Consider the following 20,626-nt stretch of genomic DNA (forward strand, 5'->3'; position numbering starts at 1 on the left):
CAAATTGGTCTCCTGTACCCAGCCCTCTTCAGGTCACCCCACAGATTTTTGATTGGATTTAGATCTGGACTCTGGCTGGGCCGTTCCAAAACCTTGACCTTGTTTTGGTGAAGCCATTTCTTTGTTGATTTATGGGTGTGCTTCGGGTCATTGTCATGCTGGAAGGTGAAATTCCTCTTCATCTTAAGTGTTTTAGCAAAAGCTTTAATGTGCCAAAATTAACTGGTATCTGGAGATAGTCATTATTCCCTCCACCCTCATTATAAAGCCCAGTTCCAGTCTTCCTGAAAGCATGATGCTGCCATGCCCATGCTTCAGTGTGGGGATGATGTTTTTTAATGACGTGCTGTGTTTTCATGGGCAAAATGTTCCACTTTGGTTTCATCAGACCATAACATATTATTCCACATGGTTTTAAGAGATGTATTTTTTTTCTCAAACTTTAGCCAGGCTTGGGTATTTTTTGTTTGTTTGTTTTGTTGTTGTTGTTTTAAAGCTTTCATATTGCCACCCTTCCCTGTAGCCCAGACATATGAAAAAATTGGGAGATTGTTGTCACATGTAAAGAGCAAGCAATTCTTGCAATTTTTTAATGTTGTTGTAGGTCTCTTGGCAGCCTCCCTGACCAGTTTCCTCCTGGTCTTCTCAGCAATTTTAGGTGGATGTCCTGTTCCTAGTAATGTCACTGTTCTGCCATATTTTCTGAAAGTGCTGATTGTCTTTGCGGTGTTCCATGGTATATTTGATGTCTTGTATGTAACCCTCGTATGATTAATATTTTTCAACAATGCGATCCCGTACTGCTTTGTAAGCTGTTTATGGCTTTTTCAGTCAGATGTTACCAAGATGATGTCAGAAAAATCCTATAGGAACAGCTGTACTTTATTTATGTTTAATCAATTCAGTTAATCAATTGGTGTATACTAAATATTAAGTATTTGAATGTGATTGGTTGTTCTGAACATTGACACATTCTTAATTATCCTAGTTTTCTGACGAACTGATCACCTTTTACCCAAAAATGATTGAATGCTGTGAACAGATCTAAAGGTGCTTAAAAAGTATTAGTTTAGGGGTGTGCACACTTATGCAACCAGGTTATTATGCATTTTTTATTTTCATTTTTTTCCCTGAAATGATTATTGTTTATATTGATTGTAGTTTCACATAAAATTCTGAACAGACTCTGACATTATTTATTTTGGTTTTATATTATTATACAACAAAAACCTGCCTTTTTAACAGGGGTGTTTATACATTTTATATCCAAGGTATACATGCAGGTGGCAAATTTAAAGAAAAGCTGGTGTCTGTGAAGGGTCACTCCAAATCAAGCCAACATTCTTCTGACTGACTGTCTTAACCTAGATTAATAGTAGTAGGAGATTTTGAACTGTTAGTGCTCTCCACCATTATCAAAATGACCATTGAGGAAATGGCTTTTAGAAGAGTATTGTTTATCCCTTCTCTGCCAAGGTTCATTGTTCTGATGGCATCTGATGATCCAACAACTTATGTTTGTTATTGTTGTTTTTTCCTTTAATTTGCTACATACACATACCAGTTCCCTTTTTAAATGATCCACAGCTTATGAAATTCATCTTCTTTTTTTCTTACTTTCTGAGGGACCTTTTGGACTTCTCTCTCTAAAAAATTAAACCTTCAGTTCCCTTGGTTGTAGCTATTGCAAGCACTTGGTGTCGCTTTGAGCAAGTCACATATATAAAAATTGTTTAACATGTTGATGTATGAATGTATGCGTAATTAGGGGCTAAACAACAAAGGAGTGTAAGGCACCTTATTGTAATTGTATGTTTACTTCTTCACAGAAAGTATTGGAAACCTGCTGTAATTAGGGGTCTAAGCACCAAATGTGCTGAAGATGAATGCATTTATGTATAAAAGGTGCATTTATGTATAAAAGGTACATCTAAGTGCTAATCTGTAAATGGATGATTCATGATCCCTAATTACTGGAAAAACATTGCCACTATTGACCAGTCAGATTTTTAGCAAGCATTTGACAAGGTTCTCATTAAGCTATGTTTTTATGAGCGGAGCTGTAAACATAGCTGTATATTGAATATGAGTGTGCGTGTGTGTGTGTTCAGTTTTGTTCAGACTAGTTACGGATTTTGAGGAGTCTGATGGCTTGAGGAAAGAAACTGTTACAGCTTGGTTGTGAGGGCCCAAATGCTTTGATACCTTTTCCCAGAAGGCAGGAGGGTGAAGAGTAAGTGTGAGGGGTGTGTGGGGTCATCCACAATGTTGTTGGCTTTGCGTATGCAGTGTGTAAATGTCCATTGTAGAAGAAAGAGAGACTCTGATGATCTTCTCGGCTGTCCTGATTATCTGCTGTAGGGTCTTGCAATCCAAGATGGTGCAATTCCCAAACCAGGCAGTGATGCAGCTGCTCAGAATTCTGTCAATGGTCCCTCTGTAAAATGTGGTCAGGATGTGTGGTGGGAGATGGTAAGCTTTCCTTAACCTCTGTAGGAAGTAGAGACACTGCTGGGCTTTCTTGCTGATGGAGCTGGTGTTGGGTGAGCAGGTGAGGTTCTCCACCAAGTGAAAACCAAAGAATTTGGTGCTCTTGACGATCTCCTAGCGGGACCTGTCAATGTTCAGAGGATAGTGGTCACTCTGTGCTCTTCTGAAGTCGACAACCATTCTTTAGTTTTGTTAAAATTCAGAGACAGGTTGATTCTGTTGTGTATGTATGTACCCAATACATTAAATCACATTGACTGATTTAGTAAATGTATGGGATACTAGATCAAGTTGAGTGAAAATGAATTCATGATTACTTCCAAGAACCTCAGCCCCAGTTTATTAAATTCCTTACCATTTAAATTGGTTGATGACTGTTTTATGTAGCATGGTATCCATATACCAAGAAACCCCAATCATTTGTTTAACCTAATTTTGAATAAACTACAAGCTGGATGTTACTTTCTTTATCAATAATTGATTACATCAATGCCATTCAAACGGTTACAACAATTCTATATAGTTTCCAGAATATGTCTTAATTTGGGAAAATTGCAGTTATCTTGCCATTTTCTTTGAGACAAAGATCCAGTTATCTTACCATTCTTTTGGGCCTAGAGGACACCTAATATTTCAAAAAAATGCGTCTACAAAACCCACCTCATTTGGTGGTCTAGGTCTAGCTCCAAGCAGTATTAATGTGTGGCCAGTGCCAGGACATTGACTTATTGATGGTGGGGTGACTTAGGTCCTTGTCAATTATGGTTAAGATTTGAAGCTTTGTGAATCTAAAAAACCTTTTTCTGTTTTTGCTTTTTTTAAAATGACAAAACCCTTTATTTAAATAACTGGCAATATTTTTGTTGTAAGAAGCCCTCTGAGGATCTTAAATCCTTTAAGTTTATGTTTACATCCATATTAAATTACATTCATATTCCTGTAATTTATAATAATAATCCCAGATGGATAATATATTCTACCTGGAAAGAAAATGAATTAAAGTGCATCATAGAGTGTGTATATATATATAAGTGTATATATAGATCATAGATTTGCCTCCTTTGCTCATCTTGACACAAAATTTTATCTTGCCTTCCTTTCAGTGTTAAGATCCCCAATAACTGATAACTTTGTTTTTTCCCCCTGCTTTGTCTCCATAGCCCCTAAAAATCTGTTATTTAGCTATACCCACTTAATTATTATTATTAATATTATTTATTTATTTATTTATTTTTTTATAATTTGCAAAACCTGTTCTAAGTAATTCATCCAAGGATTTTGTCCTATTTTCAGAATATTGGCATCAAACTACTCAGCAGAGTGACTTGTTTTGTTAACCATTTTCCTGAGTTGCCATCCATTTTTTTCTATCTGGTTTATTTACTTTTGGCTAATATACTTTCTGCCATCTTTGTTTTTATGCCACGCTGAGCTAATGAGACTTTTATATATAATTCTACTGCTAGAACAGAGAGAATTTTCATCCCATTTATAAAACAGTGATTGAACTTAAATTGAACTAAATTATTTATCATGAGACCATTTGTGAATGCATCTTTGAATTCAACCATTTTAGAGGCAAATTTATAAACATAGCCATTAAAATCACTGTCACTAACAGATCATTTTCATTATTTAACATGCCTTCATCACTGCAAAAGAATTAAGTGTTGTTCCCCTAAGAGAATCAATCAGTTTTATATTGGAGAAACCAAGAGGAGTTGAGCACCCTCATACCATTTCATTGAAGGGTTCTTCTTTCCAGTGGTGAGACACTTAAGTAGCAATGGACATAATACTGATCTGTGAACATTGCAAGGTGTTAGACACAATGAAACGAACAAACATAGTAAGAGCTCATTTAGACTCTTGGAACTTTGGAATCTAATTGAATAAATGTTATGTTTTGTCAACAGCTAATCAGCCAATTATGTGGCTGCAGCACAACACACAAAATAATGCAGATACAGGCCAAGATTTAAGCTTCTATTTTGTATGTTGTAAATACATTTTGTTTCTGTCTATTACCAAAGCTCCATTCCAGGCTGGAGGGGCTCAGAGCTGATCACAGGAGACATAGGACCTACAAAGTAACTATTACCTGACTCCAAAAAAAGGAGCTGCTTCCATCTGCAAACTCAGCTTTGCATTAGGAACTCAAACTTCTAGCTTTATACGTTCTTATCATGTTATTTTGGTTGTGCTACATTTACCCACTTTCTTCTGTAGACACTGCCTAATCTAACATAGTTTTTGCTGTTATTAGCCATTTGGTGTGTTGGAATCTCTTGCACGTTCAATTCTGTTCCTTAGTTTTTTATATACAAGAAAAGTTTGGAAACACCAAGTCATTATTGTATGTTTACATTGAAATGTAAAAAGAATAAATACCAAAACCAGTGGCGGACCGTCAGTTCCAGCAAGGCCTTCTCTGCTGGCCTAAACAGCAGTGATCTGAATCACTGACTTGCATTTTAATATATTTAATATATTTTTCCCTGAATGTGTATTAAATTATTCCCAATAGTCTATTCTCTTGGTTGCGCTGCTTTCAGTAGTGTATATTTATGATAAGAGTATTTATCCAGTCATATTTCAGCTAGTGGCTGACATCATGTGTTGCCCAGCCATAAGGCCTTCAGAATTAAAAGTGCAGGCGCCCGTAGCTTAAAATAAGTGGCAATGAACTTGTTACTTTAACCAGTCAGATTTCGAGTTGGCCTCACTGGGGCCATCTAGCAGGTATATGATTACGTCAGCAATTCCCCGTCCTTTAATTGGATAATTGGAGTAGTCAGACTAAATAAAATTTATATTTTATTATATTTTAACTCACAATGGCTGACACAGGAGAAAAAATCGATTTGGTTGCAGACATCCTTAAAAATGTATTTCAAGGCGGACTTTTAAAGAAAAGCTAGAGATCGTGATGAAATGTCGGCCAACCCCAAAGCTAGCAAGTCTATCCCAGCCAGGGAAAGGGTTTGTCTGGCACTTTCAAACCAGTAACTACGTGCGGTATCCTTGGCTCACAGCCTCTGAGGAGCGCTGCAAATTGTATTGCTGGGAATGCCTGTTATTTGCAATTGATCGACATGGTGTTTGGAGCCACACTGGGTTTGCAAATTTGAGTTGTCTAACCAAGGTAGCAGCGAGACACCAAAGCATGGCCGGACACTTAAAAGCAACCATACTTCTGAAAACCTTTGGGGAAACCCGGGTGGATCTACAACTCAATGAACAAGTGCGCAAGGAAACAGAGCTAAACAATGAAAAGGTGAAAAAAAATAGGGAAATACTGAAAAGACTAATAGACTGTGTTACATTTTTGGGTAAACAGGAAATTTCATTTAGAGGACATGATGAAAGCGCTGCATCCACAGAGGCAGCTATTTGGAGCTTCTTTCTTTTCTTGCTGAAAACAACACAGACTTACATTACCACCTGTCCACTAACAGAGTGTTTTGTGGGACGTCAGGCAAAATACAAAATGACCTGATTAATGCCATTGCTGAAGTGATGGGAGAAGAGATAAAAAAAAAAAAGGGAGATCAACGTGGCACCTTTTGTCGCTCTTATGGTAGATGTGAGTAATGCAGCGCAGCTCGCGCTGGTCCTGCGTTATGTGACAGACTCGGGTGTCAAGGAGCAGTTTGTCAGATTTGAGGACTTTACTAGTGGCAAGCGAGCCGATGACATTGCTGCTCTTATTGTCCGTTTCTTGGAGGAATATGAATGTATAGATAAAACTGTGGCACAGTGTTTCGATGGCGCAGCTGTCATGTCATCTGGACTAAATGGGGAGCAGGCTAAAGTTAAGGAGAGGGCACCTATGGCCTTATTCATACACTGCTATGCCCATAGCCTGAATTTAGTATTGACTCAAGGGGCCTCAAAGCCCACCTAAATGGCCTTGCTGCATTTTTCTCCAGATCCCCTAGGCAAACGCAACTACTGGACAATATTTGCCAGCGGCGTCTTCCTCGTGTGGCACAAACGCGGTGGCAATACACTTCGAGACTGGTCGGTACAGTCTTGTAGCAGAGAGTTGCACTGAAAGAGCTGTTTCACCACATACTGGAACATCATGATCAGTATGATGAGGTGCGTTGTGCTGATGGATTTAATGTGCGTCTGGATTTTCAGTTTTGCTTTTTGCTTCACACGTTCAGTGAGATTTTCGAGCATTCAGATGTGCTTTATGCAATACTGCAGAACAAAACATTGGATGTGGAATTCTGTATGGCAAGGGTGAAGGAGTTTTGTGACACCATTGAGCGAGAGAGGGGCCGATTTGATGAGGTCTACGAAGCCACTGCGTGCATCTCAGGCGCTCCGAGCGCACGGAGAGGCCCAGCACAAGGAGACCTTCGTGGCTACTACCAACAACTCCACAGAAATGTTCTGGAGAACATTCTCTGCCAAATACGGAACAGATTTCAAGACCATGAAAAATTAATGTTTCTCGCAGGGGGTCGAGGAGGAAGACATACGAAAAAATTCCTGCACACAGCGTTCTCGAGCTTAACGCAGAGTCACGGAACACTATTCGATCTGTCCCGGCTAAAAACAGAACTGACTGTAATGTATGCCATGAATGATTTTGAAGGCTTAATTTCTTTCAGCAGAAAAATCTGGGTGAGAGCTAGAGCTGGGCGATTAATCGTTATTATAGATTAATTCGAATTTATGGTTTATGTCGATGTTGGAAAAACGAAAATCGATTTTCTGATTTCACTTTGGTTAGTCAGAGCGAGCTTCCGTAGTTCTGCGACGCAAAGAGCTTGTTTCTAAGAGAGGCGCGGTTTCTTCAGTCGGATTGAAGAACGCGCTGAAAGACGGGGAAGAGTCGAAAGTCTGCCGCTGCTTTCATATGAAATTTAAAGGGGGTTGAGACGATCACGAATTTAGTTTATGGAGAATCGCAGAATTCTTAGGGTGGCTGAATAGAAATGTGAAATATGGCCTAGCGACGAAAACGGCGGCAGACTTCAGCTCTTCCCCGTCTTTCAGCACGTTCTTCAGTCCAACTGAAGAAACCACGGCGTCGCAGAGCGAGGATCAGAGGACAAGTGTGTGTGTGTGATCAGGAAGACTCGTATTTGACTTGTTCAGTACTCAGATGTTATAAAACATATATGCAATACAGTGGAATGCTGCAATAAGTTTACCATCCTACCCTGTTAGTCAAACCTTTATTTTATTTTATTTATTTATTTATATTTTTTACTATTATACCCTCATTGGGGGCTGAGTCCCCCTTAAATGAAAATCCTAGACTCGCCCCTGATTGTGCCTATATACACAGATGTAAAATGCTGTCTGGCACCTGTTTGATTTTATTTAGCGTGTTAGTTGCATGTTGGTTTTATTTAGCGTGTTAGTTGCATGTTGGTTTTATTTAGCGTGTTAGTTGCATGTTGGTTTTATTTAGCGTGTTAGTTGCATGTTGATTTTATTTAGCGTATTAGTTGCATGTTGGTTTTATTTAGCATGTTAGTTACATGTTGAACTGATTTACAAAATTGTTTTTCTTCAGGGATTTTTTTTCAGGTGACAATTATTTATTTTATAAAAAGTGATTTAAGTTCAGTCTGCAGTTTGCACTTTACAAATCCCTTATATTTTGTTATATTACTTTATTTTACTAGAATAATTAGAACTTGTAAAGACTGGTAAATGTTTGCATTTTATAAATCCCCAAAAAAGGTATTTATGTTGTTGTATTGATTATTGTTTTTCTAAAATAACAAAAAAAATCTTGTTAGCGAAAGTAATTTTGCACTTTTAGTCTAAATTAGCAGTTCATATGTTTGGGTATACTGTTTTTGCTCAAATTAAAAAAATCTATTCTATAGTCTCTAGTGTTTTATTAAATTTTTTTTAAAGAAAAATAATCGTTTTAAAATCGAATTTTGTTTTTAAAAAATCGGAGATTAAATTTTTTGGCCATATCGCCCAGCTCTAGTGAGAGCATGGGGCAGCTGTACACACTGGCATGTTTGGCGGTGACCATCCCCGTGTCCACTGCTTCTGTCGAACGGACATTCTCAGCCCTAAATCGAATTAAAACTTGTGCCAGAAATACGACTGGACAGACTCGACTTTCAGCATTATCATGGCGATAGAAAAGGACTTACTGTTGGAACTGAAACGTACAGATAACCTGCACAACAGAGTGACTGAACTTTTTTTGAGGAACGAAAGGAGGATGGATTTTGTGTACAAATAATCAGTATGCAAGCTCTGGTAAGTTTAATGCATTTTAGTTAATAAGCAAATAATATTTGTAAATATTGGTAAGCAACGTAAATAACTTTCTGTAAACACTTTGAAAAACACTTTGTATTATATTTGAACAATAGACTGTAACTGAAAGTAATTATTCATACTTTTGATTCTTCAAAATAGTTGGTAAGCTTTTTCAAGAACTATTTATTTTTGGGAGAAAAGTGTGAAAGTAAAAATGTGAGGTGTGAAATACTGTAGCCTAATTTCTTTTTTACTTTGCTATTTAACGGTTGACTAGTATCTATTGCCATGACATCATTAATTCAGGAAGGACACCAGTGAAGGCCTAGGTGTGAAGTGCAGAAAGCATGTTCATTATTCATCCAATATTACTCTCCACAACAGAGGTACACTCAGTACTAAGCAGAGTAGATCCACGTAAGTCAGCTGGTCCTGATGGTATACCCGGGCGTGTGCTCAGGACTTGTGCTGACCAACTGGCACAAGTCTTCACTGAAATTTTCACCCTGTCTCTGTCTCAGGCCACTGTTCCCACATGTTTGAAGACTACAACTATTATACAAGTGCCCAAGCATTTATCTGCAGAGTGTCTGAATGATATCCACCCTGTTGCACTCACCCCCATTGTTATGGAGTGCTTTGAGAAGCTGGTTTTAAGTCACATAATAGCGAACCTTCCACCTACACTGGACCCACACCAGTTTGCCTACCATCCGAATAGGTGGCATCTTGGCAAGCTCCATTACAGTGTGGTAAGGCAGCTCCACAGTATTTGAAAGGAAATCACTGCAAAGGGTGGTGAAACCACCCAACGCATCATCGGCACCCAGCTATCTGCCATTGAGTCTCTTGACCACAGTAGATATCTGCGCAGAGCACACATAATCACCAAGGACTCTTCGCAGTCACAAACTGTTCAACCTCCTTCCATCCAGGAAGAGATACAGGACCATCCGCACCACAACCAGCAGGTTCAAGGCCAGTTTTTTTCCCTGCAACCATAAATCTTCTGAACGCTACACTACACCACTAGGACACTCATGTCAGAGATTTAGCCAAGAAATTAAGAATTGTAGAAGAAGGTGTACACTATAGTCTCCAGAGACATGCTGCTACTGGATCCATTCAGGACAGAAGATGCAGTAGAAGGCCCAAGTGCATATCTGCCCAAGAAGACAAATACTTATGAAGACCTCACAGTCCTCCTTGAGAAACAGACACCTCACTGCTCCTAATTTGGCAGCATTGTTGAATAAATCAAGAGAGAATCCAGTGTACACAGACACTGTGTGTAGAAGACTCAGATCAGATGGCCTCATGAGCAGAGTTGTCATGAAAAAAACCCTACTAGGGTTGGCAATTTGGAAGAAAAGTTTGCAATGGGCCAAGATGCACAAACAGTGAAGTGGGACTGGAGATGACTGGAACCAAGTCTTGTGGACCGAACCCCATCTAGCTGGCATGGAAGAAGCTGGACAGCAGATGTTTGAGAGCTGCTGCAGAAGGCCTGGGAAGAAACAACTGAATATCAGCAAAAACTGATTAGTAGAATGCCACAGATTTGTCATGTAGTTATTGCTGCAAAGGGCCATTTTTTAATGAAAGTAAAGTTTAATATGCAAATATGATTCAACCATTATTCTGTGCTCAAATATAAAAAAGAAATTTGTGTTATTAATTAAATTATAAATTTAATTTGTGTTTTGTGATCCATTTTCAACCATTTGATTGAATAAAACCAGCAAAAGATAATAAAAATACAAAAATGTGTAGGTGTTTCCAAACACTTTCTTGCCAGTGTATGTGTAAATAGAGTTAGTTAGTAAGTTAATTTGTTTATTTTCTTTTTGTGGCCTATTTCGTTGTCTAATTTTGTGTTTAATTTTGACCTCAGGGTAATATAATTTATATGTTGTGTGTTTCTGATGTTTGCTTATTTTTTCATTCTTTCAAAGCTAAATGTTGGTGGTCTGTTGTATCTGAATTGTTGAATTGTAAGCAGAATTGGTTCAAGACCTTGCTTCTATGCCATTCCCTATAGGCTGGGGTTTCATCATAGTCACCATCATAAAGTAAATGGAGAGGTTTGTTCTTGTTTGCAGGCTTCTTTGCTTAAAAATGCTGTAAACCATACACAGTAGTGAACATAAAATGTTACAACAAGATAATCCTCTTTTATATCCTTGGCCTAAGGGAACATCATTGTGTGTCGTACTTTCACTATGCTTGGACATTCATAGTTCAACGATTTGACTGTTATTTTTTTGAGTGCACACTTGATGTTGCTACTATTATTAGTACTATTATTATTATTATCATCATCTTTAAAGTGCTTGTTGAACAATTTGAGTGGAAACTGTGCTAACAATTAGTCTTCATATCTACAATAGGCCTTGCAGAGCATGTTTAACAGTTACATATATGACCGTTTTTCTCAGTGAATATATTTCTAAAGGTACTACTGACTTGAAATTTTCACCAAATATTGGTAACAACTGATGCAAAAGCTGATGAAATCAAACCATAGATTCAAGTCAAGGTGATTGGCTGGGCCATTCTAGCAGCTTTATTTTCTTTCTCTGAAATAATTGAGAGTTTCCTTGGCTGTGTGTTTGGGATCATTGTCTTGCTGGAATGTCCACCCTTGTTTCATCTTCATCATCCTGGTAGATGGCAGCAGATTTTTATCAAGAATGTCTCAGTACATTTTTCCATTCATCCCTTTTTCAATTATATGAAGTTTGCCAGTACCATATGCTAAAAAACAGCCCCAAACCATGAGGTTCCTGCCTCCAAACTCTGGTATATTGTCACACTGTTGGTGTGGTGTTTTTGGGGTGATGTGCAGTGCCATTTGTCCTCCATACATGGTGTGTATTATGGCATCCAAAGAGTTCAGTTCTGGTGCCTAAATGACCAGACCATATTCTTCCAGTATTTCACAGGCTTGTCCAAATGTTGTGCAGCAAACTTTGAACAATATTCAGCATACTTTTACAGCAATGGAGTCTTGCATGGTGAGCATGCATACAGGCCATGGTGGTTGAGTTGTTTGTTTTGTTTTTGTTTTTTTGTTTTTTAAACAAATGTACCTGCTAATTCCAGGTCTTTCTCAAGCTCTCCACAAGTGGTCCTTGGCTCATGGACAATTGTTCTGATAATTCTTTTTACTACTCTGTCAGAAATCTTTTGAGGAGCACCTGGGCATGGCCCGGTTTATGGTGAAATTATGTTCTTTCCCCTTTCGGATTATGGCCTCAACGGTGCTCACAAAGTTTAGAAATCCTTCTGTAACCAGTGCCATCAGTATGTTTTGCAACAATAAGGTTGCAAAGGTCTTGAGTGATCTCTTTGCTTTTACCCATCATGAGATGCTTCTTGTGTGACACCTTGATAATGACGCACGTTTTCATAGGCCATTATTTGGGACTGAACCAGCTGATATTGGCACCTTTTCCATGCCTTTTGGCACCTCTCTTTCTTCATGTGTTCAAAGCTTTTCCCTGTGTCATTTCACATTATTACACGTAATTTATTTTATGGAAAACTATGGTTTGATTTCTTTGCATGTGTGGATTGCATGGGTTGTTACCAACATCTGGTGAAAATTCGTGGTCAATGGCACCTTTATAAATATATTTACTGAGAAAAATAGTGATGTGTTCAATACTTATTTTACCCACTGTATATGTTTCACCAGTGTTCTCTGAATTTGACCAATTACTTCCAGTAACTTTAGTTTTTAGAACAGTTGTCAAAAATGCTGTTGAAGCATCAAAGTGATGATGATAATAATGGCAAAAGGACTGCAGATATCATGTGTGTCTTTGAAACATTTTCTTTGTTTGCAGTGTGTATGTATTAAGACTACCATTTTGAGCTTTTTTTAAGCCAGTCAGTAAAATGCAGCTGTTGTGGACAGTGGATTTCTTTTGCAAGCTCAAGATTTTCTCCACACTCTTTTTTTTTTTCTTTCTTTTTCTCTTGCTCATCCCCTGTCATTCATTCTGTAGGTACAGTCACGGTGTGGCAGCAAAGAGAACATCCTAAGGGCAAGTGAGTGCTTGAACAGACATTTTTGTGCATACATTGTGTATGTAAGTGCACTTGTATATACAGCATGCTGTGAGTAAGCATATAGCATATAGGCATAATTAGAGATGGCACAATACCACTTTTCTTTTTCATGATAACATTACAGCAATTGAAACTTTATGCATGGGTATAATGCCCAAAAATTATTTATTTTTTAAAGCTTTAAAATAATCTGTTTTTTTATAAGCACTTCACTTGGCAAAAGCATAGCTCAAATCATAACTTTCCCAATAATTATAATTAGTATATTATGTTATACCACAGTACCATTGAATGCTTGATTATGATTTATGATTTTCATTTAACAGCACAGGTAGTGCAGTCTGTTCAACATGAAAAGTTAATATTGATGCTCAAGTTCATATTTTGTTGTTTCTGTATTGTAGCTCAAACATAGTAATCTAAGACTAATAATAAATGCATTTAAAAATGAGTTGTTTAACAAATTAAATTTTAGAATCATTGTTGAGGTGAAGTTTCTTGTTAGGAGACCTTTAACATTTATAGAACGAGACTTGGTTATAGCTCTTTCAGCTTTCTCTGTTTATTATAAACTGTTAAAATTAAAATATTCATCAACATATTAAAAGTTGTGATACTTGGCAAATTATGAGAGGAAATGCACGATCCAGACCATGCTGTTATCAGAAAATAATGCACTTTGAGGGGTAGCTCCTTGGCACTCCTTCCCGTGTGCATAACAGTGCAGCAAATTCTTACAAGTTCTTGTTTTCTCTTATTTCCTATGTACCTTTTTTTTTTTTGCTAGTATTGGCCTAATTGCCCACAATCTAGCCATGGGGGTCACAGTCCAGTGACCTCTGTGCCGGTCCCAAGCCCGGATAAATAGAGAGGGTTGTGTCAGGAAGGGCATCCGGCGTAAAACATTGCCAAATTTAACCATGCGAATCGTCAGGACTCTAAATTTCATACCGGATCGGTCGAGGCCCGGGTTAACAACAACCGCCATCGGCACCGTTGACCTACAGGGCGCTGGTGGAAATTGGGCCACTGTTGGTCGAAGAAGTAGAGGAGGAAGGAGAGTGCATAGACAGAGTGAGAAGAGGAAAGGTAAGAGTGTAGGACTGAGAATAGGAACTCTGAATGTTGGTACTATGACAGGGAAAGGTAGAGAGCTGGCTGATATGATGGAGAGAAGGAAGGTGGATATACTGTGTGTACAGGAGACCAGGTGGAAGGGTAGCAAGGCTCGTAGTATAGGAGCAGGATTCAAGCTGTTTTATTATGGTGTGGACAGTATGAGAAATGGGGTAGGTGTGGTCCTGAAGGAGGAGTTTGTGAGGAATGTTCTGGAGGTGAAGAGAGTGTCAGACAGGGTGATTGAAGGGGTGATGTTGAATGTTCTTAGTGGTTATGCCCCACAGGTAGGTTGTGAGTTAGAGGAGAAAGAGAAATTCTGGAGTGAATTAGATGAGGTGATAGAGAGTATTCCAACAGGTGAGAGAGTGGTGATAGGAGCAGATTTTAATGGACATGTTGGTGAGGGGAACACAGGTGATGAGGAGGTGATGGGCAAGTTTGGAGTTAAGGAAAGGAACCTTGAAGGACAGATGGTAGTGGACTTTTCTAGGAGGATGGACATGGCTGTGGTTAACACTTAGTTTCAGAAGAGGGAGGAGCATAGAGTGACTTACAAGAGTGGAGGTAGGAGCACACAGGTAGACTACATCCTATGTAGAAGAGGCAATCTGAATGAGATTAGTGACTGTAAAGTGGTAGTGGGAGAGAGTGTAGCCAGACAGCATAGGATGGTGGTGTGTAGGATGAATTTGATGGTCTGTAAGCAGAGGTCAAATATAGAGATGGAGCAGAAAACCAAGTGGTGGAAGCTGAAAAAGGAGGAATGTTGTGAGGAATTTAGACAGAAGTTGAGGCAGGCTCTGGGTGGTCAGGTAGTGCTGCCAGATGACTGGGAAACTACAGCAGAAGTGATCAGGGAGACAGGAAGAAAGGTGCTGGGTGTGCCATCTGGAAGGAGGAAGGAAGATAAGGAGACTTGGTGGTGGAATGAGGAAGTTCAGGATAGTATTCAGAGGAAGAGGTTAGCCAAGAGGTTAGTGGGACATGGACAGGACTGAAGAGAATAGACAGGAATACAAGGAGTTACAGCACAGAGTGAAGAGGGAGGTGTCTAAGGCCAAGCAGAAGGTGTATGATGAGTGGTACACTAGGTTAGACACTAGAGAAGGAGAGAAGGACTTGTAAAGTTTAGCTAGGCAGAGGGATCGAGATGGGAAGGATGTGCAGCAAGTTAGAGTTATTAAGGATAGAGATGGAAAGGTGCTCACAAGTGAGGAGACTGTACGGAGGAGATGGAAGGAGTACTTTGAAGAGCTGATGAATGAGGAAAATGAGAGGGAAGAAAGAGTAGAAGGGGTGAACTCTGTGGAACAGAAAGTAGATAAGATTAGAAAGGATGAAGTCAGGAAGGCTTTGAAGAGGATGAAAAGTGGAAAGGCAGTTGGTCCTGACAACATCCCGGTGGAGGTCTGGAAGTGTCTAGGAGAGGCGGCAGTGGAATTATTAACTAGTCTGTTTAACAGGGTTTTAGAGAGTGAGAAGATGCCTGAGGAATGGAGAAGAAGTGTATTAGTGCTGATCTTTAAGAATAAGGGTGACGTGCAGAGTTGCAGCAACTATAGGGGGATAAAGTTGATGAGCCATACAATGAAGCTATGGGAAAGAGTAGTGGAAGCTAGGTTAAGGAAGGTAGTGGAAATTTGTGAGTAGCAGTATGGCTTCATGCCCAGAAAGAGCACAACAGATGGAGAAGTACAGGGATGGTCAGGGAGAGTTGCACTGTGTGTTTGTAGACTTGGAGAAAGCGTATGACAGGGTGCCAAGAGAAGAGCTGTGGTACTGTATGAGGAAGTCAGGAGTAGCAGAGAAGTATGTCAGAGTGGTGCAGGACATGTATGAGAGGGGCAGGACAGTGGTGAGGTGTGCTGTAGGTCAGACAGAGGAGTTCAAAGTGGAGGTGGGACTGCATCAGGGATCGGCTCTTAGCCCCTTCCTGTTCCTATGGTGATGGACCAGTTGTCAGAGGAGGTCAGACAGGAGTCTCCTTGGACAATGATGTTTGCAGATGACATTGTGATCTGTAGTGAGAGCAGGGAGCAGGTGGAGAAAAACCTGGAGAGGTGGAGGTTTGCGCTGGAGAGAAGAGGATTGAAAGTCAGTTGTAGTAAGACTGAGTACATGTGTGTGAATGACAGGGAGGGAAGTGGAACAGTAAGATTACAGGATGAAGAGGTGAAGGTACAGGAGTTTAAGTACTTGGGGTCAACAGTCCAGAGTAATGGAGAGTGTGGGAAAGAGGTAAAGAAGCGAGTGCAGGCAGGTTGGAATGGGTGGAGAAAGGTGTCATGAGTTCTGTGTGATAGAAAAATTTCAGTGAGAATCAAGGGGAAGGTGTAGAAGACAGTGGTGAGACCAGCCATGCTGTATGGTTTAGAGACAGTATCACTGAGACAGAGACAGGAGTCAGAGCTGGAGGTAGCAGAGCTGAAGATGTTGAGGTTCTCTTTGGGAGTGACAAGGTTGGACAGGATTAGGAACAAGTACATCAGAGGGACAGCTTATGTTGGACGTTTGGGGGATAAAGTTAGAGAGGCCAGGTTAAGATGGTTTGGACATGTCCAGAGGAGGGAGAGTGACTATATTGGTAGGAGAATGTTGGACATGGAGCTGCCAGGCAGGAGGAAAAGAGGAAGGCCAAAGAGGAGGTATATGGATGTAATAAATGAGGATATGAAGCTAGTGGGTGTAAGTGTTGAGGATGCAGAAGATAGGGATAGGTGGAGAGAGATGATTTGCTGTGGCCACCCCTGAAGGGAAAAGCCGAAAGAAGAAGAAGATTGGCCTAATTGCCCATCTTGCCTGCCTTGGATCAGTGCCATCTCTGTCTATAATTTGTTTACATGACTTTGATTTGATATCCAGCATGATATTGTTACTGATATGAATACTGCCTTACACTGAGATTTCATTTTACCTATGTAGACATCTTTTAAGAGTATCATTTATCCTATCCTGGGAAAGACCTATATAACCGCTGTAAATTACATTACTTTATTGGAATGATTTTAAATTAACTTTGTTAATAAATAAAAATTGTATTTTCCTTTGAAGTCTTTTTTTATCAGAATGTACAAATTAACTACTTGTAGTATGGTTATAATAATGCCTTAACTTTCCTATTTGTGTTTGTGGAAAGGCAAACTCTAACCTCTCCAACAGTGTTTGATCCAAAACACTCTTTCACGTGTATGTGTGCGCACACTCAACATTTGTGTCCCTTTCTTAGGTCATAGTGCAGTAGACATCACAAAGGTGGCACGAAGACACCGCATGTCCCCATTTCCCCTTACCTCCATGGACAAGGCCTTCATCACTGTGCTGGAGATGACCCCTGTTCTTGGTACTGAGATCATCAACTATAGAGGTGATCTATACACCAACTCAGAGTCACAGAGTATTATTTTTGAATGTTTACATATCTATGTAATCCATGTGACTGTGATTAACAATATTTCTTCTAGTTGATAGTGTCCAAAAGAGGTAAATAAATTAATCAAACAAAAGAAGAGTTGATTTCCTTGCACCATGCCAACCATGTGGGGCTCTTGTGCCGTGTAGGACCCCTAGTGTGGGAACCCCTGGGCTAGTAGAACAGTTATGATATCTATATTTCTGTTGAGTGAGAGTTACAGCCAGAAAGATAAAAGTACAAAATCAATCAATAAATATTATATTTATGTACACTTACCAGCCAATTTAATAAGTACACCCTGTTGTGGAAGTTTAATTGTGATGGAAAATTTTAAAGGAAGGTTGTTTCTGACTAGAATATGTTCGTGACCCAAGGTTTGTTGCAAATTGTTAGAGGGTCAGAATGCATCGATTCCTCTGTATGTCTGCACATATGGTGGTATTGATAATAAAGAAAACCTTGAACCTTGAATAGCTTTTCTGTCAGCTCAGACTAATCTGGCCATTCTCCTCTGACCTCTCTCATCTACAGTACTTTTCTGCCCACAGAACTACTACTCACTGAATGGTGTTTATTTTTATTCTGTTTATACTCGTTGGTGTATACAACTAGAGCAATTGAAGTACTCAAACCAACCCATCAAACACCAACAACCATGCCATGATTAAAGTCGCTATTTTTTAAAATATACTAATGTGATTTTTATTTTATCCATTATACTGATCCCTCATTGCCGGCTGATTGGGTAACTGAGCAAAAAATAAATGAGCAGGTGTACAAGGTGTTCCTTTTAAAGCGGTGATGCAATGATGATTGCATATACATACATTTTACCTAGATATAGTCACATCCATAAATATGGGATATATAGATGTTAAATAATGAATAATACAGAATTTTTTTAAGAGACCTAAAGTAAGTGGACCAAATAGCCCACCTTATCATTCTATGTGGACATGTATGACTGCCAGTCTAACTGGTTCCCTTGTATTTATTGATGTCATTGCTGACAGAAGCAGCCTGATGAATTTTTAAGTATGAATATCTGGCTCAGGGTCTTAAATAGGTCTTAATACAGATGACCACACATTTGGTATTAATGCAGCCCTTAGTGTACTACGTGTTTATTTCAGTATTTTAACCCAAAGATCTAAACATTATTGGTTCACCCTGTTCTGCAGGAACCTTACAGACTCCTTAGCAATAGTTTCTAGTCTATCGGGGCAAAAATGATGAGTGGTGTCAAAAGCTGCATTACGGTCAGGCAACACAAGCAAGTAGACACAATCCTGATTGAAGGACAGGAGTAGGTAATTTAACCATTGCTATCTATGTGCTGTAATGAAGCCTCTATCCTTACTAATGCATTTCATAAATGTTATTTTTTGTGTAGGCATGAACATAACTTTCCCTGGACCTTGGAGACAAATAGTATTTTATAATATTTGGACATATAGCTGGACAGCTGACAGGGGTCAAGGAATTTTTTTTAAAACTGATAGTTTAAAAGATTTATCTACATAGCCAACCAAGGCAAAGGAAATGATAGATTATTTTTAAGAGTTTTCATAACTTCTGATATGATCTGATTGAGGAAATATGTAGGTAAGGGATCTAGTGCACATGTTGGTAGTTTTGATGATGTTACTGACATTAGTGCTTTCTCTTGAAGGAAAGTTAAACATTTTGAGAAAAAAAAATCTAATGAATGACCAACAAAACACAATGTTGGATTTTTGCCTCCAGTGAAAATTATTTTTGGGAAATATTTTGGTGAGAAATAGTGTTGCCGTAGCAATACTGGCAATCCTGAGAGTGGCAGCTATGATCTGTCTGCTGCTAAAACTGCTAATCTAGACATCTGCTTGCCATATTTGGGTCAAATTAGAAAGTTGTATGGTCAGAGAGGTATGTGACCCAGATAAATTGACAGCCAATTTTTTTGGGATGTAATTGATGTTTATTGTTGTCCAGATCCCACTGGGATGCTGTGGCTAGGGATATACACATAAAACTAAAGGTTTCATCTTACAAATATCTTGGAATTCAGAATATTATAAATAAAGATTTTTTAAATCATAATTGCTCACAATTACACAACTGATGAAAAATTTGCTTAGATAAATATACATTATCCTAAGTAGGCAGAATAGTAATTAGCAGTTGATTATCACTTTTCAATGACCTGTGTAATCCAGACTTTCAGTCAGGGTCTGTGGGATACTTTTTTAGGCCTATGTGAATAATAATAATAATAAATAATGCATTTTATTTAAAGGCGCCTTTCAAAACACCCAAGGTCACCTTACAACAGTTAAGATATAGGCATAAAAATATATACAAATACAAATGCAACAATACAGGCTAAACGTATTGAAATAAAAACACAACATACTTTATAGGACATATCATAAAAAAGCATGAGTAAAAGATATGTTTTCAGACGTGATTTAAAAGTCTGTAGGTTCTCAGAATTGCAGATATCAAGTGGGAGTGAGTTCTACAGACAAGGAGCAACATAGCTAAAAGATCGAGCTCCTGTGGTAGTTAAACGTATGCGAGGTACTACAAGGGAAATTGAAGATGTTGATCTAAGTGTACGTGAAGGAATATATGACTGCAAAAGTTCAGTAATATATGGGGGTGAAGCACCTTATAAGTAAGTAACAGAATTTTGAAGTCTACTCGATACTTTACTGGAAGCCAGTGCAGCTGCTGAAGAACTGGAGAGATGTGCTCAGTGGAAGAGGTTATGGTAAGAACACGAGCTGCAGAGTTCTGAACCATTTGAAGTTTATGCAGCGTTTAAGATGGAAGACCAGTGAGAAGGGCGTTACAGTAATCATTTCGTGAAGTGACCAGTTTATGAATAAGAACGGCTGTGAGAGTAATATTACGCAGGTGGAAATATGCCACACGTGTAATGTTATTAATATGGGCTTCAAAAGACAATGCGCTATCTAAGATGACACCCAGACTTTTTACCTGTGAGGAAGGACTGGTTACATTGTTTTCAATAACCACGGAAAAACAATTAGATTTAGCCAAGACAGATCTTGTCCTAATAAGTAGGGCATCAGTTTTGTCACTGTTCAGTTTCAAGAAATTGTCCGAAAGCCAATTCTTAATTTTAGCCAGACAGGAAGATAGGGAAGGTGGAGGAAAAAAGCCAGTGGGTTTAGTGGATAGGTAGAGTTGGATGTCGTCTGCATAGCAGTTGAAATGAATACCGTACCGACTAAAAATCTGGCCAAGAGATATATATATATTATAAAT

General features: G+C 38.9%; 1 protein-coding gene across 8 annotated transcripts in view; it reads left to right on the forward strand.

Annotated features, from left to right (window-relative positions):
* The window catches only part of LOC131358991 (gephyrin-like), a 92,210-nt gene that overhangs the window by 34,247 nt on the left and 37,337 nt on the right, over window positions 1-20,626 (forward strand). For 4 of the 8 annotated variants that reach the window (XM_058398485.1, XM_058398489.1, XM_058398481.1 and 1 more), the window contains 3 exons: window positions 4,524-4,580; window positions 12,756-12,798; window positions 17,165-17,302. In XM_058398485.1, coding sequence (XP_058254468.1) covers window positions 4,524-4,580; window positions 12,756-12,798; window positions 17,165-17,302 — 238 coding nt within the window. The remainder of the gene's footprint in view (window positions 1-4,523; window positions 4,581-12,755; window positions 12,799-17,164; window positions 17,303-20,626) is intronic. The other 4 variants (XM_058398482.1, XM_058398488.1, XM_058398486.1 and 1 more) reach the window with 1 other exon arrangement.

Source organism: Hemibagrus wyckioides, linkage group LG09 (assembly GCF_019097595.1).
Source record: "Hemibagrus wyckioides isolate EC202008001 linkage group LG09, SWU_Hwy_1.0, whole genome shotgun sequence".
NCBI lineage: Eukaryota > Metazoa > Chordata > Actinopteri > Siluriformes > Bagridae > Hemibagrus > Hemibagrus wyckioides.